This window comes from Xyrauchen texanus, chromosome 20 (assembly GCF_025860055.1).
Source record: "Xyrauchen texanus isolate HMW12.3.18 chromosome 20, RBS_HiC_50CHRs, whole genome shotgun sequence".
Classification (NCBI taxonomy): Eukaryota; Metazoa; Chordata; class Actinopteri; order Cypriniformes; family Catostomidae; genus Xyrauchen; species Xyrauchen texanus.
Genome location: NC_068295.1, coordinates 43,874,021 through 43,900,780, shown reverse-complemented (window position 1 = coordinate 43,900,780; position 26,760 = coordinate 43,874,021). Strand labels below are relative to the sequence as shown.

The 26,760-nt window shown below is 41.9% G+C and overlaps 1 protein-coding gene across 1 annotated transcript in view; it reads left to right on the top strand.

The window, feature by feature from the left end:
* The window catches only part of LOC127660599 (inactive phospholipase D5-like), a 188,513-nt gene that overhangs the window by 35,603 nt on the left and 126,150 nt on the right, over positions 1 to 26,760 (top strand). Inside the window, exons 3-4 of the mRNA XM_052150917.1 lie at positions 1,371 to 1,548; positions 1,720 to 1,828. Coding sequence (XP_052006877.1) covers positions 1,371 to 1,548; positions 1,720 to 1,828 — 287 coding nt within the window. The remainder of the gene's footprint in view (positions 1 to 1,370; positions 1,549 to 1,719; positions 1,829 to 26,760) is intronic.

Below are 26,760 nucleotides of genomic sequence, written 5' to 3'. Positions count from 1 at the left end.
AATGTTGTTTCTGTATTTTGGATCAAATAAATCCAGTCTTGGTGAGCAGAAGAGACTTCTTCTTTATGTAAAGAAAATATATAATCAGATTACTTCTTTTAAATTAAAACTTGATTTTGATCATTAAGTCTCCTCACATTCATTCTCTATCCCTCATTGATAGGCCCAGGGGAGGGTCTTTTGTCTCTCATGTGTGAATTACAATGAATAGTCATGATAGTTCACGCCTCCTCGCATATTACATTTCAACACTAAAATTGTCTTACAAAAGTTAAATTACTATATTGTTTTGTATGAATGAATGATCAGGATGGTTTTCACATCATTTTGTAGCAAAACTCTAGGCTACAAGATCCAGTTCTCAAAGATCCAGTTCTCAAAAATCTTGTGGACAAATGTTTAGTATTTGTTATATGGCCTTATTTCAGTGAATTAAAATTTTAGTTTTTTCAAAAACCATGCATAAACGTTATTTTCTCAAAAATACAAAACTGTACATACATGTTCCTCACATATTATTGTAGCCCAGTTTGTGCTGAATACAGTGTAATCAGACTTTAGCCATTAATATGTTTTTAAGCAACTGAAAAAAGCACAAATGTCAAGGTATGTCAAAACTTCTCCAGGGACCAATATACCCTCAGAACCCAGAGGGTTAAATTTAAACTGAATTTAGATAAGCTTACGAGAAGACATGCAGTGACATTTAGGAGAACATGTTCCCTTTACAGGGATGCACCTCACATAGGATCCCTCCTCTGATTATCCCTATTAGGGAAAGGATGCAACTGATTTCTCCACTTCATGAGCCCTTGTGATCAAGTCACTTGAATGAAGCAACACTGGCAAATCACTGCAAAACATATAACTATTTATGTATGTGTTTGTGAGTGATCATTGATCACACTATTATTTATTTACTGTTAAAAGTATTATATTTAATATTATTGATCATTGGGATTTATGTTTGTAAGTCTTGTCATCAGGGTGTTTTCTTTCTCTTATTGATCTGTGTATTCAGTGATCTGATTGTCTGTATTTCAGCTAGATAAATATTTCCCATGCTGAATTCCTAACAGGAAATGAACAAAATGTATCATATTTTAATCAAGCTACATCTAGAAATCTTTTAAATGTTTTTTTTTAACTGCTGTGGCAATTTATTGGTTACACTTATGATACTAAACATCCACATAACCCTATGGAAAATAATTAAAATAACATTTTGTTAATGCCTGCATAATTGTTGCAAACATAAAAATCTGAGAATGATACTTTACCCCCTCTAAATATGAGAAGCAATCATTAATGGACCTTAGCAATACTCAATTGTAATCTCAATTTTACTGTAGATTGTCTTGCATTCACAGTGTTGTGCTTGTGGAGAATATTCCAGAAGATGTTTCCATTCCGTTTAAGGGCACCATTTCACTTACCACTGGTCTTCATGAGCTTTTGGAACAAGCACATCGATTTGTTGAGATTGTGTCACCATGGTGGGCTTTGAACTCTACCAAATATGAGTCTCTACTTCCCCAGGCCAAACAGGTAATATTCACAATACTGCAAAGTCAGCAAATTTATTAATTATCATTAATGCTATGTGCTTTCTCTGTCACCCAGATATTTGTAGAATATCTGAATAAATAAAATAAAATAATTAAAGATAATCCCAAAATTGCTATATTTAATTTTAAATGTTTCTTCTGTCATTCTCAGGGTCAGATCTTACTTCATCAACTGATGAGTTTAAAGTCACGGTCAGTCAGTTTGAGGGTTGTTAGTGAACTAACAGACTCCTCAGAGCTCAAGCTTCTCTCTCATTATGGTTAGTATATGATAGTATGTAGCATCCACTGTGGAATTCATTCAGATCATTTCATTTGTATTCATTGGAAAAAGAAGTTAACTTAGGGAAGTTCAATTGGTGCTCACAATAGGCAGGCATAAGGGGGTAAAATGGGGATTCAGGGGGAAATACCAGAGACTCTGGAGATGCAAGAGCCCATTGAACGGTCAAAGGAAACTTGAGAGGAAAAATAGAAACAAATACTTTTGGAGGTGTCTTGGGGAAAAAACCCAGGAACTCAAGAGAGGCAAGTGGGGACTCAAGATGAATAGGGGCAGATGGGTTTCTGAAAGTGCAAAGATTTAGAAAGGGCATACTGGAGGCTTGAAAGGAGTAAGGAACTTGAGAGAGGCAACTGGAGACTCAAGAGTGCCTGCCATAAACTCAAGAGAAACAGGCTCGAATTGGGATCCTATAGAAGCATGTCCATGGGTTATTTGGTTGCTGACTTTTCTGTGAAGCAGGACTCCTTAGATGGGATTATTTCAGGCAGGGGAGAGTGCATCAAAAGTCTGAAATCCAGGTCCCACTGGAGATTGAAAATTACCTTTGAGGAAACTGTCCCATTGACATTAAGGATCCTCTTGAAGTTGCTCAGTTTTACTGGCTAGTAACATTTTTGGGCAAGGGCATCTGTACATTCACATACTGTGTATACTGGGAAGGAGATGCAAAAGCATACAGACTATGATTACCAGTGGATTGAGGAGATGAACCACCTTCTAAGTAATTTCCTCCTTGTTAAACAAGTGAAGAGGCTAAAGGGTGTGGAATTTTCCAATGTAGGCCCACAGCTACACTTAAGAAAAGAATTTAAAAAAATAATCTGTCCTGATCTGTGGCTAATTGGCTAGGAGCTCTATGGGATAAAGTAAAATAAAAAAATAAGAAAATGAGCCCCCTCTGCTCCCTGAGGTTCATGTCATGGCTGAGCCTAAGTCTAATCATGTCACAGAGAAAGGACATGTGCAACTGAGACAGGGAACTCATAGACAAGATGCCCCTTGTCATCTTGTCGATGAGTTCCCAGTCTCAGCCACACATGTCCCTTTGCCTATTCACCAAGGCCATTCATGACCCTAATAAATGGCATTGCAATGCCAGAGTTTTCTGTCACAGAGGTACATTCACTCCCTAGTCCATGTCACTGCAGAACACACTTTGATCCAATGTGATCCAGTCCATGTGCTGTTGTCTGCCCCAGATCTGAAGCCTTAATCACCTGAACAACAACTCTGAACTCTTTGAACCTTGTATTAAAACTTGGGCGTAATAAGCCGCCTTTAGGAGAGGGGTAATGCTTGGTTTTGAGTTCTTAAGTTCTTGGTCAAGTCTTTTTATTTTGAAGTTCTGGTTGTATATTCTTGTTGTGTTGCTTTAGTTAGATCTGCCGGAGCCAGAAACATCTATCATGATCTATATCGCTGCATAATAGCGAATGACATCTATGTGCTAATATTATTAGGGGTCAAGCCCTGAAAGGGTGAAGACACCTATTGTTATTGTTAGTTTTCTTCTTCTTTTTATTATTATTCTCTTTCCATGGAAGTCTATGGCAGCATATTCGTGGGAAAGTTATGACATTTTGCAAACAGATAGAGAAGTCTAAATTGATAACACAGCAAATTTGTAGTGTCTAGCTCAAACCCTTTAGCGCCACAAACAGGTCAAGGTTTCACTCATGTTTACACTAATAACTTTTGAACCGAAGTCCTAGAGACTAAATTCTTTGAGCTCATGCAGAGTCGAAAGCATACCATGGTTTAGATTTTTTGCCTGACTACATTTTCCGTCATTTTGAATCTTCAATGAATCCCACGAAGAACATGCAAAATTGGACTTGAGACTGTATCTCTGCAACGCTTTGATGGATTTTGATGAAAGTTGGTATGTGTCATGGCCATCATGCCCTGAGGTGACATACAGCGTTTCAGCGCAGTGCCCTCTACTGGTAAAAAGATAGAAAAATGTCTATAATGGCTTATAACTCTTGAACGCTTTGGCCAAAATCACAAACCTGGTCTCTTTAGTTCCCCGTCTGTCACTCACTTCGTCATTGTGTCGAGTGAAGTGACACTAGGGGACTTTCTTGAAGGCCTCGGTTACCTCTGAACTTGAGAAAAGGCCAATAAGAATTTGGCAGAATTTTGCATGTCCCTCCCCCGGACATATGTGTATAAAGGCAGGGAATCATGCATCTGTTCATTCAGATTTCTTCTTCGGAGCCGAGTGGTTGTGTGATCAGCGAGCTGAGATCACTACTGCTCCACTCACCTCTGTAGAGCGTTTGCTGTTGGATCTACAGCGCAATAGTATACACATTGGCATTGAACGTCTTTTTAAAGAAGCATCTTTTAAAGATGTCGTTCCGCCTTTGAGTAGTTTCTGGATGCGGCAGATATCTCTCCACTTCTGATGGTCATAAAAGCTGCCTCGCATGCCTGGGCTACGATCAGCAGGCAGCATTTTATGGATGGTTAATGTTCTCAGTGCGAGAATAACCATGGCAATTTTGAGGTTGCAACTTTCTTTCCTCCGAGAGAAAGCCACTTCAGCCACCTCCCGCGCCTCCTTCCTATGGGATTGGGGCCGGCACAGCTGGCGATGAAGGCGAATTGGGGAGTGGGGTTTGCCGGGTAAATCCCCACAAACCACCCGTTTCCAGCACTCTTGTTTGCTTCCATTCGGGCTTGAGGTGAGAGCGGCTCGCCTAATAGCCAGTCTGTTTACTCCCTCGGACCCCGCAAGCTGGATGATGATTTCGCTGCTGCATCGGAGAGCGTCACAGTGGCATCTCAAATCAAATCACTTTACTGTCACACTACTGTGTACACAAGTGCAACAGTAGGTGAAAGTCTGCAATTCCGAATAACATAGCAGTACCGATTACAGTGAACAACATATTTACACAACACAATTTTTACATTTTACATTTACATTTATGCATTTGGAAGACGCTTTTATCCAAAGCGACTTTACAGTGCACTTATTACAGGGACAATCCCCCCGAAGCAACCTGGAGTTAAGTGTCTTGCTCAAGGACACAATGGTGGTGGCTGTGGGGCTCGAACCAGCATCCTTCTGATCACCAGATTACCAGTTATGTGCTTAGACCACTACACCACCACCGGAACATCTCCCAGTCCGCGTGATCAAAACAGTCTTGTAACGCAGAGTCTGATTGGTCTGACCAGCACTGGATTGTTCTGAGGGTGGGTGCTTCCCGTTTCAGTTTTTGCCTGTAAGCGGGCAGAAGAAGAACGGAAGAGTGGTCCGATTTGCCAAATGGTTGGCGGGGGAGGGATTTGTAGCCATCCCGGAAAGGAGAATAGCAGTGGTCCAAGACCCGGCCTCCTCGTGTGTTGAAGCTGATATGTTGGTGGTATTTTGGTGCTATTGTTTTAAAATTGGCTTTGTTGAAGTCCCCGGCAACAATGAACGCAGCCTCAGGGTGCGCGGTTTCCTGCTCACTTATACTCCCATACAGTTCCCTGAGTGCCCGGTCTATGTTGGCTTGTGGGGGGATGTACACAGCTGTGATAATGACCGCTGTGAATTCCCTCGGTAGCCAGAATGGTCGACACAGAAACATGAGATATTCCAGATCAGGAGAGCAGAAAGACTTGATAAAATGTACGTTCCTCTGATCACACCATGATTTGTTGATCATAAAACATACACCACCACCTCTGCTTTTACCTGAGAGGTCTTTCACTCTGTCCGCTCGGTGCATGGAGAACCCCGCGGGTTCAACAGCCGAGTCTGGAATCTCCACAGCCAGCCAGGTTTCTGTAAGGCATATAACACAGCAATCCCTCATCTGATGCTGATGATTCGACTGGGCTGCCACCTTCGGATCTGCTCGTCCAGAATGAGCCTGACAGATGTAGATACAGATGTCCGCTATGCTTGCCGGGCCGCTGTGAGCGTGGGGCTGGACTGGAACCCTCCGTCCCCCACCTCACCCCTCGTGGCTAGACGATTGATTCCTCAGGTCAGGGTGCCGCTCACAGCCACGCCACCCCCCCCCCCTTCTCGGAGGTGCATGACGAGTTGATGAAGCCGTAGAGGGCACCTTTTATTGCCCGAAACCGGTTTCCTCGCTCCTCTGCTCTCACTACCCTCAACGGCGGAGCGGCCCCAAGCATTCTCCGCCCTGCAGAACATGGCCCCCCTACAAATCCACCAGGCAAAGGTACTTGGGTAGTCCTGTTCCTGATGTGCTGCAGGAACTGCGCTCGATGACAGATTGCATCCCCTGAGCCACGAAGGTCACAGTGCCAGCACTCGGACGGGCGACGCCCACCCTCATGGTCCAGGAACGACATCTGTGGCTGAACCTGGTAGAGAAGCGGGACCCTGACAAAGCCCGCATTTTCAATGTCCCCGTCTCCCAGTTTGGCTTATTCGGCGAAACCGTTGAAGCCCAGCAGTCTTCAGCAGCGAGGAAGCAGAAGGAGGCCATCTCCCACATCATGCCTCGCTGCTGTTCCAGCGTGAGCCATGCTCCATCTGCTCGCTGAGGGCGTCCCTCAGCTTGGACCCATCGCTTACGCTTTCAACCAGTTGCGCTGCCGGGCCGGGACCATCCGACTAGGTGACACGATTTAGTTCGATGGGCACTCGCCCCACAGGGGTGAGATAGAGCAGTCCCTCCAGCCGCAATGAAGCCAGGGTTCTACGGCCCACACTTCATCATACCCAAGACAGGCAGTGCGTAGGCATCTAGATTGGTTCGTAGTGGCAGACCTGAAGGATACGTACTTTCACGTCTCACTTTGCCTCCGTACAGACTCTTCTTACGGCTCACGTCCGACAACCTCTCGTATTATTACCAGGTCCTCCCCTTCGGCTTATCTCTGTCCCCTTCACGAGGCCACCCTTGCCATTCACATACTCGACTTCCTCGACGACTGGCTGATTCTAGCTCACTCTTGAGAATCTCTGTGCGCCCACAGGGACCAGGTGCTCAGGCACCTCAGCCACCTAGGGCTTCAGGTCGACGAGGAAAAGAGCAAGCTCTCCCCAGTTCAGAGCATCTCTTTTCTCAGCATGAAGTTAGACTCAGTCTCAAAGATAGCATGCCTCACAAACAAGCTCACGGAGCTGGTGCTGAACTGCCTACTTTCGCACAGCGGTTCCATTGCGGTGGTTCCTGATGCTCTTAGGGCATATGACATCCTCAGCGGTGGCTACGCCGCTCGGGTTGATGCATATGAGACCGCTTCAGCACTGGCTTCAGACTCGAGTCCCGAGATGGGCATGGCACCCCGGCACATACCAGGTGTTCATCACCTCTTCCTGCCACCAGACATCCAACCTTTAGACAGACCTCTGTTTTCTGCGGACAGGAGTCCCCCTACAGCAGGTGTCCCGACGCGTTCTGGTCACCACAGACATCTCCAAACAGGGTTGTGTTGCCGTGTGCAATGGGCATGCAGCCCCCCGCTCCTGGACGGGGCCCCGGCTGGGTTGGTACATCAAATGCCTAGGCGGTGTGCGCTCTCGTCACATGTCGCAACTCACCTGCCATCTCCTCCTTTGGAGCCAGCAGCGACTCAGGATGTTGCGCACCACTCATATCTCGGGCAACCTCAGCACAGCAGCGGACATAATGTCATGACAGGGCACGCTCAGCGGAGAGTGGAGGCTCCACCCCAGGCGGTCCAGCTGATTTGGGAGCATTCGCAAAGCACAGGTAGACCTGTTTGCTTCCCAAGAGACCTCCCACTGCCCGCTCTGGTACTCCCTAGCAGAGGCTCCCCTTGGGATAGATGCAATGGCACACAGCTGGCCCCGGGTCTGCACAAGTACGACCCGGGGCATATGTGGACCGCACACAGAGCTTTAGATGTTCTGAGCAGTTCTTTGTCTGCTTTGGTGGACAGCAGAAAGGGAACCCTGTCTCCAAACAGAGGCTTTCCCACTTGGGAAAATTGGCCTATCACACCCAGGCCGTGCGCCGCCTTCTCGTCGAGTGTTCAAGCACACTCGACGAGAAGTGTGGCATCCTCATGGGCACTGGCCAATGGCACCTCCCTTGCAGACATCTGCAGAGCAGTGGGCTGGGCAACACCCAAAACCTTTATGATATTTTACAATCTCAGAGTTGATTTGGTCTCGTCCCGTGTTCTCTCATGTCCGAGCACATAGAACTCGGGAATGCGTAACGTCTGACGGTGTGTTCCGCTTGCATATAGCACCTTTCCCCTCAGTGAGGTAATCACGTGCGCTCTTTTCCCCCAGGAGAGTCCACTAGATTCACACTCCCTGGATGTTTTTCCTCCCTAGCCCTCTGCTCCACGAATTCAGCGGAGGAATTTCACGACCAGACCCACTACGGGTACTAAAAAATTACTCTGCTTTCAGCAGCTATTTTAAGTGGATTTAACAACGCTACTGCTTTTCCGATTGAGTTGTTATTTTGTATGCAATATGTACATTGTCTGTTGCATACTGTGATAAATACCAGAACATGGGCTTAAAGGCCCTTCGGTTATTTATTTTTATTATTATTATGCCACAAAACTGATCTTGCAGACCAAACCAAGTTCTAGAGACCTGAAACTTTGAGGGATGGTAGTACTCCAGCTGACACGGTGGATGCAACAGTGATCAAAACATTCAAATTTGAAAAATGCCTACAACTTTTGAATCATATGTCACACACTCAAGTGCCTTATATCATTTAATTTCTTGGCTCAAGATGAACAGAATAGCAATCGATTTCATTTCAATCTTGAAAATCTTTTTTGCAAATTGTGACTTTTCTTAAAATCTCCTTTTGCGAACTAGTCCTAGGCCATTTACCGATCGGAACCAACCCAGTGCAGAAAAATTTGTTGGATTCCCGATATCAATAATTATCAAAAACATGTTAAATTTACAATTCAGAATGGCCACGCCCATCCAAAATGACTGTAGTAGTCTGGGAAAATGTTACTGAAATGGCTATAACTTTTGAACGGAAATGGATATCTTCACCAAACTAATGTAGTGGATCATTCTGAGGACACACAAAACATTTGACGGTGATTAGCTGCTTGGTGGTGCTATAATTAAAATAAAATAAAAAAAACATAAAAATGGCTATTCTATGACACCGTTGCTCCGATTGTCTGAAATGTTGTGTGTAGCTCCCCATCAGTACCTAAGAGGATATTTGCATATCTAAAAAAATATGGCCGCCATCAGCCAATTAATAATCAGATGCTTTTAGACAAGATTAGCAATGGCCGTTCGAAATGAAACTTCATGCACTTATTCGACTCTGGGTCACAGTCAAAATCAGCTACGGGAGGCACTATCAAAATTTTCTTCAAAGTTTGTCTTGCTGTTTTTAACAAATACACAAGTAATTCATGTAGCTAGATAGGTCTCACCCTGAAAAAGGTTATAGCATCATCAATGCATTTGCGAATTAGTCCTAGGTTTCAGAATCAGAATCAGCTTTATTGTAAGTATGCTTACACATACAAAGAATTTGTCTTGGTGACAGGACCTTCCAGTGTACAACAATACAAAACAGCAACAAAACCCCCAAAAAAGAATAATAAAAATAAATAAATATACATATACCTACATACACTCACCTTCATACATACCTACATACACACATGTAGTGCAAATCTATTACAAATCCGTTATATAAAGAACAAAAATACAGTATATTATGTACAGTGCAATGTATGTAATTGCAGAAGTGGATATGTTGGATAATATAAATAGACTTAACTGTGTATTGCACATAATAATTGCTCAATGGGACAATTTAACTGTTCATGAGATGGATAGCCTGAGGGAAAAAAAATGTCCTGTGCCTGATGGTTCTGGTACTCAGAGCTCTGAAGCATCGGCAAGAAGGTAACAGTTAATCTGAGGACACATGAAAAACATTGGGTATCTCTTCCTCTTGGTGGCACTATAACAGTATATATCTCTGTGCTACCTAAATTTATGTTTTTAAAAATGAAGGCACTTTATCAATGTTTTAGTTTCTAACAGACTATGAATTTAGCATTAGCCATGCAGCTGCTATCCAAACACAGAACACACAATCGCTCCTGCCGGTTTAGTATTTATTCCTTCTCAAAACTGAATGGAACAAATTCCAAAGTACTCAAATATAGCTAGATTGTAGTGTTTTTGCACAGATCCATAGAAAGAAGCAGCTTAAATATCTACATTTTGACCCCAATCGGTCATCATAAACAGAAGAATGCTCAGAACGTAATGGTGGCCTTAAGTTGTTTATCCAAATAAACATTAGGATGACATCATTGTTCTGGAATGGTTTCTGTAACCATAAAAACGTCATACCAATGGCTACTTGACCTGTCAAACAAATCTTGACTAGCGATCCACTGGATTGATCTATTCGCTGAAACAGCCAATGCACATTTTAGAGAGGCCATAGAGCCTTTGATCTGATTTGATTGACAGCTCCGCCTGTGAATCACAGAGAGACTCATGGGTTGGCTCATATTTCGAAGTCAGACATGAAGGTAATATAGTCCAATAAACATAAAAAATGCTAAAAAAGCGTCCCATAAATGGAACGTTGAATGGGCTAAACATGCTATTCAGTATACTTACTGTCTGATTGTTGAACTTAAGAAAACATTTGCAACATTTTGTAAGGAGTTTATTTCAATTTTAATTTTTTGTATTTAAATGTTTTATCTATTTTATTATGAAATGAAAAAAAAAAATCTGTATCAGATCTGTATCAAATGCTGCATCAATAGTTATTTTCTAATCAAATCATAATGATGTTGTAAAAATTGTAATAACTTTTGATAATTTTATTATTAAAGTTAGGCACACCGCTGCCAGTTGTACTGGCTTCGGTTTTAATATATGGATTTATTTTGAACCTCAACTCTTTCTCGAATTTTGCAGTGAGCTATGGCTGTGATGGAACCAGTTGGCTTATAACTCCACATGAACAATGCAAATATTTTGGATACGGAAAACAAACTGTATTACAAACTTTCCTTTATCCGGACTCGTACAACATAAAGAATATACAATGGAGTGGAACGGCACATGTCCGCTCAGATCTGATATATTATTTATAACTTTATACCTTACTTTCTGGTGACATTCACCAGTGCCTGAGTCCATCTACTCCAGTTTACAAGCCTCAGTACTCCGACTCTCCAATACACAACTCTTCAAGCAATAATCTGGTAATTGAATAATCCTACATCTTATTCAAAATGTTGCCATCAAAGTTGCTTCCAGTTGTTCATCGGTTGGGGTTGGGGGGGAGACACGCGTCTGCTTTTCACGGGGGGTGCAGGGGAACTAGCAATGGATGGACTCCATTGCAGTGAGAGCGACTGTTTAAGGCTGGTGGTGGCGAGCCGGGGATTGTGTCAGGGAGAGGGAGCCCATAAGGAGTGGGTGTGCACAGCAGCCAGTTCCTGCTTGAATTGGGAAAATCCTCAGGAGTTAGTTGTGCTCTCATTCAAGACCTGACTCTGGATACTACCCTGGTGGATGTTACATTAACCCTTGGACACAATCGTAATGCTTTTTGTCCAAACAGAATTGAAACGGATACCACTGGTGAGTGCTACTTAAGATCACTTTCTCAGTCCAGAAAAAATTTACAAACTTTGACAATGATGCTCACTGAACCACCATCCATGAATACTTAAGCTGATAAATATTGCCTGTTAAACCCTGCAATTATTAATAATAATTTTCCTTACTGTAAATCATGCTAAGATCTTATGGGACCCCCGAAATAAACTTAAAGGACTATTAGGAGGACATTTAAATATACGTAACCTTGGTCCTAAGAGTGATCAAATAAACATCTACTTCGATTTTTTTTATGTTTATCGGAAACATGTTTGCATGCTAACTCTCCAAATGTGGCTGTTAGCATACCTGGATACAAACTATTTAGAAAGGACAGGACTGAGGGTAGAGGAAGAGGGATATTGTTTTATATTAAAGAGCATCTACAATGTAATCAGGTCTTGTTGTCTGATAACAATGACCTTAATGTGTTGGTCTCAATGCTGTTCTGTCAGCACAGATGTCTTGTACAATTATTGGACTTTATCGACCGCCCTCTGCAAAAAAATAAAACATTTGAGCAGCTTAAAACTTTGCTAAGGGACTGTAATTTTGATAAAGAGGTCATAATATTAGGAGATTTTAATGTGAACTGTGAAAACAAAACAGAGAGGAAACTTTTAAAGCAACTCACAGATAGTTTTGATTTGGTACAGATGGCAAAGGGACCAACAAGAATAACCTCCTCAAGTCATAAACAAATTGTTCTTGTATTTAGTAATACACCAGAGAGGATAATTAAGTCATATAACATGATGACAGGTCTGGCAGATCATAATTTGTGTTTAAAAATAATTAAATAATAATTGTATTAATAATATTAATAACCCCAGTGAGCAAGCTGTAGGCACGACTGTGGCAAGGAACACAAAACTCCATAAGATGTAGATTAATGGAGAAAAATAACCTTGGGAGAAACCAGACTCACTGTGGGGGCCAGTTCCCCTCTGGCTAACATTATGAATGTAATGTAAATATTACTTGTGTATAGTTAAAATCATGGTTTAAAATTATTAAACTAAATAACAGTTAAGGGTCATTGTTTAAACACTGATTGTGTTTGAACTGTAAGTTTAATGACCACAGTCTTTGAAGTCCATCTTGATTAACTGCAGAAATTCACATAGATGCAATTGTCCTTGTTAATTGGCTGATGAAGGCTTTTGTTGACAATAGTTAGTCTATGCATTCCAATTCAAGATCGTAGTCCATCAATAGACCGAGGTGATGCAAGTTGGAGTTGGCATCAGTTCATCCTCTGAAGTCCATCATAATAGACTGAAGTGATGTTTGGCTGGCACCGGCTGCATTTAGTCATCATCATTCAGCGACATGTAGCAGTGGAGTCCAACATGAAGCAGGAATGGTGCCGGATCCAGCCGGTTCTGGTGACCTCAGGATAGGAGTCCTGAGGTTGAGACAGGGAAACAAATAAAAAGATGCAAGCATAGATGCCATAAAATGTATTGCAGATTTAGAGATCATGATCACTGTTTCTGGTTTCTGGTTCTATCGGGAAGACACGCAGGCTTGAGTGAAGTTTAAGATGCCATTTATTTGACGTAGGGCGTAGGCCCCGTCCGGTGGTCCGGGGGAGTTGTGTCCGGAACCGTCATATCCTGCCAGAGATAGGAGGCAGGTGCGAGGAGCCTACCCCCGTGCGGGACAGAGCTCAGCTGGTGGTGGTGGGGTGGCGGAGGTTGCCTGTGTTTTAGCGCACTGAAACAGTAATGTCATAGATTGTGAGCAGACTTATAAAACAATGGCTTACATGCGATTGGCTAGGAATTACCCCGCTAATGAAGTGATGTACAGTTGCTAGTCTTCCCGCTAGAACTACGCTGCACTTCCATTTCTATCGGGAAGACACACAGGCTTGAGTGAAGTTTAAGATGCCATTTATTTGATAAATGTAAAACAGAAAGTGATGTCTCTCTCTTTGGCGTAGGCTCCGTCCGGCGGTCCGAGGGAGTTGTGCCCGGAACCGTCATATCCTGCCGGAGATAGGAGGCAGGGGCGAGGAGCCTACCCCCAAAAAGAGAGAAAGTAGTATACTACCCCCAAAAGAGATGAAACTGTTTGGTTCGAATCGGGTCTTGTGTTGGGCGTTCATTTTGGAGAAGAAAAATAGAGATGTGAGCATCAGAATTGACATGAAATTTGTGATATCTCTGGTATGGTTGTGTGAAGCCTTTGCAATGGGAAGGTTTTTTTTTGGTGTGTTTTTGGGCTCTCCGTTGAGGCCCCTGGTTGTGCAGAATCTTCCTAAGGCAAGCAGCGTGGTATGCGGCCCTACGTTAGGCCGGCATTGCTATGCAGTATCTTTGTTGAAGGACGACATTTGATATAAAAGCCCTCCGACGATAAATGTAAAACAGTGACGTCATTGGACTTCCTGTTGCTGACGGCACAGCACGCACTCACGCTACACGAGAGTTTGTTTGTGGCCTGCTTAGCATTGCTTATTCTCAAACGTTATAGTCATCGTTCATAGTTATATCCTTTGTCATTTTACAGCATTTCAGGTTTTTCCGCTTTTCTCCTGTTTCATCTGCGTGTATTTTACCGGTTGCTGCTGACACCTAGCTTTCTGTGTTTGTAGCCTGCTAGTTTTTTAGCATCGCTTATATATCTGTTTTCAGCCTTTAATCCTTAAACATCTGCCATTTTTAAGCATGCATCGGGTCTTCCCGTATTATTCTCTTATCGCGATTCAACTGCTCGCATATTCCACATTCATCCGCGTTCTATTTTTATTGTGATTAAACTGCGTGAATTTTTTCCGTTTTTTCTCCTCTGCGGTACACAGATTATTGCATCGATCTCAAAGCACCAATTATCAAGAACAACCACCACCAACAACAAACAATTTTGTGAGGGATTCACATCAATCTCAAACCCTCACCGCTCAGGAACAACAAACAATTTGCGGTAAGTCATGGCATCCGCTCATGTTATTTCTTCCTGCATTGCATGTCACGTTTAAAATAGCCTCCTCCGTCAGCAGTGAGGGATTCACTTGTGATAAATGTAAGGAATTAGTCAGGCTGATAGAGAAGGTTAAAGAGTTAGAGACTCGAATCCGAATGCTAGTAGAGGTCAGTGAGAAAGAGAAGCCGGTAGATACTGTTTCGGATGCGAGTAGTACAGAGAGTAACACACACACACTTTAGTTCAGGCTGTAGAGCCCCCAGAGCATGGTGTTTGGGTGACGTCTTGGCGGCATACTCGTAGGGCAAAGAGACACCACTCTCCCGTTCCTGTTAGGGTTTCCGATCAATTCTCCCCACTCAGTGATACACCCACTGAGAATCATATTGAAAGAGCCCTTGTTATCGGTGATTCTATTGTAAAGAACGTGGAAATAGAGACTCCAGCCACTATTGTTAATTGCATTTCGGGGGCCAGAGCATCTGACATCAAATCAAATTTACAAGTGCTGGCTAATACTAAACATAGATTTTCTAAAATTGTTATCCATGTCGGCACTAACGATGTCCGGCTTCGCCAGTCGGAGATCACTAAAGATAATGTTAAAGGGGTGTGCAAATTTGCAAAAACGATGTCAGACACTGTAATATGCTCTGGTCCCCTCCCTGCTCGTCGTGGTGACAAGGTTTATAGTAGATTAGTGTCACTGAATGGCTGGATGTCTGAGTGGTATCTGAAGAATAAAATAGGATTTATAGACAATTGGAAGCGTTTTTGGGGTAGACCTGATCTGCTAAAGAGAGACGAACTCCATCCCTCCAGGGAAGGTGCCGCTCTCCTCTCTAGTAATTTGGCTCATAGTCTTAATAATGATAGTAATTGACTAACTGGGGCCCAGGTCAGGAAGCAGACAAACTGGTTAATCCGAACGTCTGCTAGCTGCCTTGAGACGTCACACAGGTCACATAAACTACAACACAGAGACTGTATCACCTAGATATCTCATAGAGACTGTGTCTGTTCCCCGAACTATGAAACACAATACCCTCACTAAATCATTTAGAAAAAAATTGATTAAGGTCAAACTTGAACAAAACAAACAAATTAAAAATACACATCATATAAAAATAGGGCTACTAAACATTAGATCTCTTTCTACCAAAGCACTAATTGTCAATGAAATTATTACAGATCATAGATTGGATGCACTCTGTTGGACTGAAACCTGGCTTAAACCGGATGAATATAGTAGTTTAAATGAATCTACTCCCCCAGGTTATTGTTATAAACATGAGCCTCGTCTGAAGGGTCGAGGAGGAGGTGTTGCTACAATTTACAGTGAAGTTTTTGGTGTTACTCAGAGGACAGGATATAAATGTAAGTCTTTTGAACTAATAATGCTTAATGTGACACCGTCAAATATAAATAAAAATCTCTGTCGTTTTTTACCCTTGCTACAGTGTATAGATCACCTGGGGCTTATTGTGATTTCCTTAGTGAATTTGCAAATTTTTTATCAGATCTTGTAGTTACTGTAGATAGAGCCTTAATTGTTGGTGACTTCAACATTCACATAGATAATGAAAATGATACATTGGGATTAGCATTTAGCGATATTCTCAACTCTCTTGGAGTCAGACAAAATGTAACAGGACCAACTCATCGCCATAATCATACGCTAGATTGAATTATTTCATATGGAGTTGATGTTGATAATATAGAAATTCTGCAGCAGAGCGATGACATCTCGGATCATTACCTCGTCTCTTGTATGCTGCAATCAGCTAATGTTACTCAATTTACACCACGCTATCGTTCAGGTAGAACTATTCTTTCGACCACTAAAGATAGCTTCACTAATACTCTTCCAGATCTATCTCATACACTCAATAAACCCCAAAGCCCAGAAGAACTTGATGAAATCACAAACTATTTAAATGCAGTCTTCTCTAGCACCCTTGATAATGTCACCCCACTTCGATTAAGGAAAATTAAAGAAATAAGCCCTGCACCATGGTACACTGATCACACTCATGCTCTCAAGAGAGCAGCTCGGAAAATGGAGCGCATGTGGAAAAATACAAAATTAGAAGTATTTCATGGTGCAGGTTAGGAATAAATCCTCAACAGAACCGGATATTACATCGCAGCACAAGAGTACTGACTTCATGAATTTCTTTACAGACAAAATTTAAATAATCAGAAATAAAATTGGAATTATGCAATCATCTGTCATAGCACCTCAGAAAACAGTCTCTAATAATTTTCCTCATGTGCAAATCCAATCCTTCGCTATCATAGGTCATGAAGAGCTAACAAAACTTATTGAAACATCAAAAGCCACAACTTGTTTGTTAGATCCTATACCAACTAAGCTCTTAAAAGAGGTATCTCCTGTAATCTCAGAACCTCTTCTTAATATCATTAACTCCTCGCTATGCTTAGGACATGTCCCAAGAAACTTTAAAATGGCAGTTATCAAACCGCTTATTAAGAAGCCACAACTTGATCCTGGAGAACTTGCTAATTATAGACCGATTTCAAATCTCCCGTTTATGTCAAAAATACTAGAAAAGGTAGTATCCTCCCAAATATGTTCATTTCTACAGAGAAATAGTATATATGAAGAATTTCAATCAGGATTTAGGCCTCATCACAGTACAGAGACTGCAGTTATCAGAGTTACAAATTATTTGCTCTTATCATCTGATCGCGGCTGCATTTCTCTTCTAGTGCTTTTAGATCTAAGTGCTGCATTCGACACGATAGATCACGACATTCTCTTGAATAGGCTGGAGAATTATGTTGGAATTTGTGGAGTTGCATTAGCATGGTTTAGGTCATATTTAGCAGACCGCTACTACTTTGTCTATGTAAATGAGGAATTGTCAGACCAAACAAAAGTAAAATATGGAGTGCCACAGGGATCAGTTTTAGGGCCTCTGCTTTTCTCCATGTATATGCTTCCCCTGGGAGATATTATCAGGAATCGTGGAATAAGTTTCCACTGCTATGCTGACGATACACAACTTTATATTTCTTCAAAACCTGATGAGATTTCACAATTCTCAAAATTAGCATTGTATTAATGAAATAAAAGATTGGATGGCCAGAAATTTCCTTCTACTCAATTCTGACAAAACAGAGGTTTTAATTATTGGACCAAAAAACTCTAAAAACAAGCCGCTAAAATCTAATTTGTCTCTAGATGAATGTACTGTTACATCATCTTCAACAGCGAAGAACTTAGGTGTTATATTTGATACCAATGTCCTTTGAAAATCAAATTACAAATGTGTATAGAACAGCATTCTTCCACCTAAGAAATATTGCTAAATTAAGGCATATGCTCTCTGTTGCTGATGCCGAAAAACTAATTCATGCGTTCATGATCTCAAGACTAGATTATTGTAATGCATTACTGGATGTCCAGGATGTCCAGCAAGATCAATGAATAAACTTCAATTGGTTCAAAATGCAGCAGCCAGAGTGCTAACAAGAACCAAGAAATATGATCATATTAGCCCCATTTTATCATTGTTACATTGGCTACCTGTTAAATTCCCTATTAATTAAAAAATTCTGTTAACTACGTACAAAGCTTTGAATGGCCTAGCTCCGCAGTACTTAAGTGATCTTCTACCACGCTATATTCCAACACGTTCATTAAGATCGCAAATTTCTGGCATGTTAATAGTTCCTAGACTATCAAAATCCACAAAAGGTGGTAGATCCTTTTCATATTTGGCTCCTAAACTATGGAATAGTCTCCCAGACACTGTTCGAGATGCAGACACACTCTCTCAGTTTAAGTCTAGACTAAAGACTCATCTATTTAGCCAGGCATACACCTAATTTATCCTCCAACCCACAATTAGGCTGCTTTAGTTTAGTCTGCCGGAACCAGAAACAGTGATCACGATCTCTAACTCTACAATAAATTTTATGGCATCTATGCTTGCATCTTTTCATTTGTTTCCCTGTCTCAACCTCAGGACTCCTATCCTGAGGTCACCAGAACCGGCTGGATCCGGCACCATTCCTGCTTCGTGTTGGACTCCACTGCTACATGTCGCTAAATGATGATGACTATATTCAGCCGTTGCCAGCCATATATCACTTCAGTCTATTATGATGGACTTCAGAGGATGAACTGATGCCAACTCCAACCTGCATCACCTCGGTCTATTGATGGACTACGATCTTTAAATGGAATGCATAGACTAACTATTGCCAACAAAAGCCTTCATCAGCCAATTAACAAGGACAATTCCATCTATGTGAACTCCTGCAATTAATCAAGATGGACTTCAAAGACTGTGGTCATTAATATTACAGTTCAAACACAATCGATGTTTAAACACTGACCCTTAACCGTTACTTAGTTTAATAATTTTAAACCATGATTTTAACTATACACAAGTAATATTTACATTACATTCATAATGTTAGCAAGAGGGGAACTGGCCCCCACAGTGAGTCTGGTTTCTCCCAAGGTTATTTTTCTTCATTAATCTACATCTTATGGAGTTTTGTGTTCCTTGCCACAGTCGCCTACAGCTTGCTCACTGGGGTTATTAATACAATTATTATTTAATTATTTTTAAACACGATTAAGAATCGTATGTTTTCCGAAGGTGGGCAACGTGTGTAAGCCATACAATAATGGTGCCGTTGCGTACAGTCCCTTCGTTGAAGACATTTGATATGAAAACCCTCCGGCGAGGGAAAGTTGTTTGGGGTATCTTTGCCGATGGTGGGCAATGTGTGTAAGCCATACGATAAATGGCGGCGTTGCGTGCAGCCCCTTCGTTGAAGACATTTGATATGAAAACCCTCCGGCGAGGGAAAGTTGTTTGGGGCATCTTTGCCGAAGGTGGGCAACGTGTATAAAGCCATACGATAATGGCAACGTTGCGTGCAGTCCCTTCGTTGAAAGACATTTGATATGAAAACCCTCCGACGAGGGAAAGTTGTTTGAGGTATCTTTGCCGAAGGTGGGCAACATGTGTAAAGCCATATGATAATGGCAACGCTGCGTGCATTCCCTTCGTTGAAAGAAAACAACATTGATATGAAAACCCTCCGACGAGGGAAAGTTGTTTGATGGTTATCTTTGCCAGAGTGAACGCATACATAACGCCATACGATAATGGTGATGTTGTCGTGCCATACCTTGTTGAAAGCCATCTCGTTATGGTGCGAGTTTCCGGCGAGGGCGGCTGGTTTGAGCAATCCCTATGCGACGGAACTGTGCTTGAGATTATGGAAGCCCGGCGAGGGGGAGGGGGGGACATAGTTATGTGCTGTCCTTGCGAACAGTGAGCTTGCTTGAATTGAATCATTGTGTAGGTAAGGATGAGCTGGGGAAGAGCCAGCAACCACCACCAGATATGCATGAGAACTTATGGCTGATGGGGAGTTGAGCTTGTTTGATGATTTGGGTCAAGTTGACTATTTCAGGTACGATTGGGGAGAGCAGCGGCCGAGCATCTTCGTTGTAGATTCCAGTATACCTCGAAGGGTGCCCGTCGAGCTGGTCTGTGGAACTCCTGCGAGGCGAGGGAGGGGGTCAGAGACTATGGTGAAAAACCCGGGAATGTGTCTGGCTGGGATGATGAAGTTACAGGAAATGCTCTGCCATGTCAGACGTGTCATAGGGGACATGATGGTTCGAGGAGGGCCAGACTTTATTGATTGTAGTAATGACTGTGGAATTGTCACATGACTACGATGCCTTTGAGTTTCTGGAGGGAACCCATATGACGCTGGCCGTGATGATGGGTGTGGAATAAGGCCTATTTTAAACTTCTTTTGTAGATGTAGCTTGCGGTGTCATCGTGGAACGAGGCTGCAGTGGTTCTGCGAATGTATTTCCTATTTCTGAACTCAAACATATATTTTACCCCATATAGGGTAAAGAACCATTTCATTGGAGGGTAGAGGGGAAGGTTGTTTGCTGGACCATATGATGAAGTGCTGTACGAATGGCAAGGAAGGATTTGAAGCTTGGGTCTCTATGTCATTTCTTTCTTCCCTCCGCTGAGCCGCATCGAGACTGGGATTGTAGGTCGAGAACATTTGTTAAATACATTCAATTATGAAATATCTAGCAATGGGATTACTTACGAAGAGAGCGTCTGGAGCGTAGGAAGCTATATTGAAGAAAGTATAATTCTGGCCATTCCCCTGTGAACCATGGTCCTAGACGGCAACCCCTGAATCCTATGGAGGGAGCCATGTCCGAGAAATAGGGGCATGTCATCCAGAAATTCTCGCCAGCCATCATCGATTGGTGGGTAGAAGAGGCTGTCTATGGAATGGGCTAGTGTGAGGAGGCGGATAAAACGGTGGTGTGGCCTGGAGGAATGATAAGCATGGCAAAATTGAGGTGGCCTGATGGGGCTGGAGATTGCGTTAGGAGACCCAAACTGACCAGGGAATGACGTGAAAATAGACCTGATCCTGTCATGTTTCTTTAGGGGGGAAGCTTCCATGGTTAGAGAATGTGTGTGATGTCTAGAATTCTTGATACGTGGCTCATTGTGGGTGTTTTTTTTTCTCTCTCTCTCTCTCGCTCTCTCTCTCTCTCTCTCTCTCCTCCCTCTTATTCCTCGAGCTGGAGCAAATACGGTGAGAAGAATAATGTCTCAGCTTCATGAGAGTTTAGTTGTTGGCTGTAAAAGGAACATGAGAGTCTTCATGTACTCCTGGCATAGAGCCATGAAGATGCAGTGGACAGTTTAGTTTTTGAAGGAGGTGTGCCCCAAAACATACAAGAATGTGTGCATGTTTGTGCAAATCATCTTGCACGAGACTGCTTTGTGAATGTGTGTTGATATGAATCGGGATCTTCAAGAATGTGATTCTCGAGCATGGATCAGTTCCGGCTGTTCATGTCCCACCTTTACGACCTGAAGATGCAGTATAGCACTTTATATTTTGTGAATATTTGCAAATCTCCTTTTGAATGTGCGAATAGCTGATTCGACGGCTGATGTGCCAAGTTACCATTGTCTCTGACATATTTCGGAAACCAGATACACGCACGCATACACATGTATGGCTGAATTCCGGCATTTACGTTGTCGATCATATTGGTTCTGATTAGTTGTTGCTGTAGTGGTCGGACCACGATGAGTGAATGATTGTGAAGACATGCCAACGAATTTCTGCTCTTTGATGATGCCTGAATGATAATAAAATGGAAGTATGCCATGAGATGGGAATTACTCGCTGTATGACCTGATCATAGCGAAATACCTTACGCTGGTGGTAGATAATCTGATGAATAGGGGAAGCGGTGCGGAGCCTACCGCTAGGTGTCAGAGGCGCGTCGCAACAGTGGTGCTAGTGATGAGAACATGGAAGTACCTCTGGAGTAAGAAAATGCAGCATTTTATGGATCGCGTAAATGCGCCCTTGGAGGCGCTCTGGGAACCTCATCGAATGTTGTACTGAATGAAGTAAATTCTTTCACAAGGCTTGGTGAAGGCTGTATTAACCCATTGATACGTATTTGTTTGCACTCGGGAGTGAAGTCACTCTGCTTACGTTTAATATGCATTCTGATATATGCATGCATGGCTATGCGATTAATGATAACAGATTATACGTCTTTTCGAAGGTCTAAGTGTTCGACGTTGATATCTGATCTCTGTTGCATGATAGCAGTCCTCCAGAAACAGCAATTTGTTTATTTGTGCCGGAAGTGCGGATGACAACATGCAATATCAAAAATGGGACTTCATACCTTATTATGAAATAGCGATCGCCAGATGAATCCAGTTCAGCCTGCTTGGGTCAATTGTCTGTGACAGAGTTCATTCTATAATGTCCAGTAGCACTTTTGTACGTAATTATAAATCTTGATATGTTCTTTAGGTTTACATGAGATCTCGCCTGGAAGAATTACACTTCGTCGTTCTTCATCAGACTATGCAATCTGAGCAGCAATCCAGTTGTAAAACTATATATTATCTTATATATGAAGTCTTCTAAACAGAATGAGCCCATCTCAAAGTTCAAAACTTTTTTTTTTTTGAGATAGTAGTTTTTGCTTTAAAATAACAACATATATTAATTCTGAAACTTGAGAAGTGAAGCCCAAAGTGTCTTCTTTCAAAAGATACTACAACTGTGTCCATACTCCAGGGGAGCCAGTAGATACAGCCATTTAAGTTGAGTATGTAATTTGCATGGTTTGTACTCGGGAAGAGGGGGGCACACATCGACGGGTGAAACTGTGATGTCATGCTCCATCAGAATGCTCACATCGTGGGCTCGGTCTTCCTAGGGAGTAGGGCATAGGGAAGATTAATTGGATTGGAACGCACTACGTGATTTGGGCGAAGGCGGCCGCAAAATGGGGGAATCTTACTGAATGAAGTAATGAGAGCCTGTATGATAAGCGTTGACTGTACATGATGATATGCCTGAATAATTATCTTAATTCCCCGATGGGGAACGCTCGGGCATGCAGACTGTGAATGACAAGTGACTGTGAATGACAAGTGAATGAGCCTTGACCGGGTTGCCCTCATGAGATTACGCGATTGCCTGCCATACTATGAGAGTGAATGTGCTGTTGACATGAAATACTGGCTTTTGAATGCGTTATGATGAACAGGCAGCATTGCAACTTTGTGATGAACAGGTAGCATGGCAACGGAAGGTCTAGACCCATGACTAGATCTGAATGCATTTGATGGATATGAAAATGACTTAGCTAATTTCCGATGATTTTGCAGGATTCGCGGGGTGCGCGCTCCTCCGCGCCGGGTCGTGCAATGCGATTGAGAGAGATCTCCTAAGTGAATGAGATATGGGTGAAGATCCGGGTTTGCCTGTTTACTCCCCATGGGTTTGATGTTGGCAGAAGTTGAGATGAAGTGACGACGTCGTTGGAAAGGAAGGCTTCCGGAGAAGTGCTGTGCACTGGTTATATGTGGCCTGGAGAAGTTGAAGCGCGTCTAGTTGCCTGTGTTTTAGCGCACTGAAACAGCAATGTGATAGATTGTGAGCAGACTAATAAAGCAATGGCTTACATGCGATTGGCTAGGAATTACCTAATGAAGTGATGATGTACAGCTGCTAGTCTTCCCGCTAGAACTATGCTGCACTTCCATTTCCGGCAGACCCAACTAAAGCAGCCTAATTGTGGGTTGGAGGATAAATTAGGTGTATGTCTGGCTAAATGATGAGTCTTTAGTCTAGACTTGAACTGGGAGAGTGTGTCTGCATCTCGAACAGTGTTTGGGAGACTATTCTATAGTTTAGGAGCCAGATATGAAAAGGATCTACCTCCTTTTGTGGATTTTGATATTCTAGGAACTATTAACAGGCCAGAAGTTTGAGATCTTAATGAACGTGTTGGAATATAGCGTGGTATAAGATCACTTAAGTACTGCGGAGCTAGACCATTCAAAGCTTTGTATGTAGTTAACAGAATTTTTAAATTAATACGGAATTTAACAGGTAGCCAATGTAACGATGATAAAATGGGGCTAATATGATCATATTTCTTGGTTCTTGTTAGCACTCTGGCTGCTGCATTTTGAACCAATTGAAGTTTATTTATTGATCTTGCTGGACATCCTCCCAGTAATGCATTACAATAATCTAGTCTTGAAGTCATGAATGCATGAATTCGTTTTTCGGCATCAGCAACAGAGAGCATATGCCTTAATTTAGCAATATTTCTTAGGTGTAAGAATGCTGTTCTACAAACATTTGTAATTTGATTTTCAAAGGACAGATTGGTATCAAATATAACACCTAAGTTCTTCGCTGTTGAAGATGATGTAACAGTACATCCATCTAGAGTCAAATGACATTTTAGCGGCTTATTTTTAGAGTTTTTTGGTCCAATAATTAGTACCTCTGTTTTGTCAGAATTGAGTAGAAGGGAATTTCTGGCCATCCAATCTTTTACTTCATTGATACACTCTGCTAATTTTGAGAATTGTGAAATCTCATCAGGTTTTGAAGAAATATAAAGTTGTGTATCGTCAGCATAGCAGTGGAAACTTATTCCACGATTCCTGATAATATCTCCCAGGGGAAGCATATACATGGAGAAAAGGAGAGGCCCTAAAACTGATCCCTGTGGCACTCCATATTTTACTTTTGTTTGGTTTGACAATTCCTCATTTACATAGACAATGTGGTAGCGGTTTGCTAAATTTGACCTAAACCATGCTACTGCAACTCCACAAATTCCAACATAATTCTGCAGCCTATTCAAGAGAATGTCGTGATCTATCTTGTCGAATGAAGCACTAAGATCTAAAAAAGTTTTGTTAGCTCTTCATGACCTATGATAAAGAAGGATTGGAGTTGCACATGAGGAAAATTATTAGACACTGTTTTCTGAGGTGCTATGACAGATGATTGCATAATTCCAATTTTATTTCTGATTATTTCAATTATATCTGTAAAGAAATTCATGAAGTCATTACTCTTGTGCTGCGACGTAATATCTGGTTCTGTTGAGGCTTTATTACTAACCAATTTAGCCACAGTACTGAATAAACATCTAGGATTGTTGTGGTTATTTTCTATGAGTTTACTAAAATATGCTGACCTGGCAGCTTTGAGTGCGTGTTTGTAGCTACAGACACTATCCTTCCATGCACCATTAAATAATTCTAATTTTGTATTTTTCCACATGCGCTCCATTTTCCGAGCTGCTCTCTTAAGAGCATGAGTGTGATCATTGTACCATGGTGCAGGGCTTATTTCTTTAATTTTCTTTAATCGAAGTGGGGCGACAATTTCAAGGGTGCTAGAGAAGACTGCATTTAAATAGTTTGTTATTTCATCAAGTTCTTCTGGGCTTTGGGGTTTATTGAGTGTATGAGATAGATCTGGAAGAGTATTAGTGAAGCTATCTTTAGTGGTCGAAAGAATAGTTCTACCTGAACGATAGCATGGTGTAAATTGAATAACGTTAGTTGATTGCAGCATACAAGAGACGAGGTAATGATCCGAGATGTCATCGCTCTGCTGCAGAATTTCTACATTATCAACATCAACTCCATATGAAATAATTCAATCTAGCGTATGATTATGGCGATGAGTTGGTCCTATTACATTTTGTCTGTCTCCAAGAGAGTTGAGAATATCGCTAAATGCCAATCCCAATGTATCATTTTCATTATCTATGTGAATGTTGAAGTCACCAACAATTAAAGCTCTATCTACAGTAACTACAAGATCTGATAAAAAATGTGCAAATTCACTAAGGAAATCTGAATAAGGCCCGGGTGATCTATACACTGTACCATGGGTAAAAATGGGTATTTATATTTGAGGGTGTCACATTAAGCATTATTAGTTCAAAAGACTTACATTTATATCCTGTCCTCTGAGTAACACCGAAAACTTCACTGTAAATTGTAGCAACACCTCCTCCTCGACCCTTCAGATGAGGCTCATTTTTATAACAATAACCTGGGGGAGTAGATTCATTTAAACTAATATATTCATCCGGTTTAAGCCAGGTTTCAGTCCAACAGAGTGCATCCAATCTATGATCTGTAATCATTTCATTGACAATTAGTGCTTTGGTAGAAAGAGATCTAATGTTTAGTAGCCCTATTTTTATATGATGTGTATTTTTAATTTGTTTGTTTTGCTCAAGTTTGACCTTAATAAAAACATTTCTAAATTATTTAGTGAGGGTATTGTGTTTCGTAGTTCGGGGAACAGACACAGTCTCTATGAGATATCTAGGTGATACAGTCTCTATGTGTTGTAGTTTATGTGACCTGTGTGACGTCTCAAGGCAGCTAGCAGACGTTCAGATTAACCAGTTTGTCTGCTTCCTGACCTGGGCCCCAGTTAGTAAGTTACTATCATTATTAAGACTATGAGCCAAATTACTAGAGAGGAGAGCGGCACCTTCCCTGGAGGGATGGAGTTCGTCTCTCTTTAGCAGATCAGGTCTACCCCAAAAACTCTTCCAATTGTCTATAAATCCTATTTTATTCTTCAGACACCACTCAGACACCCAGCCATTCAGTGACACTAATCTACTATAAACCTTGTCACCACGACAAGCAGGGAGGGGACCAGAGCATATTACAGTGTCTGACATCGTTTTTGCAAATGTACACACCTCTATAACATTATCTTTAGTGATCTCCGACTGGCGAAGCCGGACATCGTTAGTGCCGACATGGATAACAATTTTAGAAAATCTACGTTTAGCATTAGCCAGCACTTGTAAATTTGATTTGATGTCAGATGCTCTGGCCCCCGAAATGCAATTAACAATAGTGGCTGGAGTCTCCAATAACAAGGGCTCTTTCAATATGATTCTCAGTGGGTGTATCACTGAGTGGGGAGAATTGATTGGAAACCTTAACAGGAACGGGAGAGTGGTG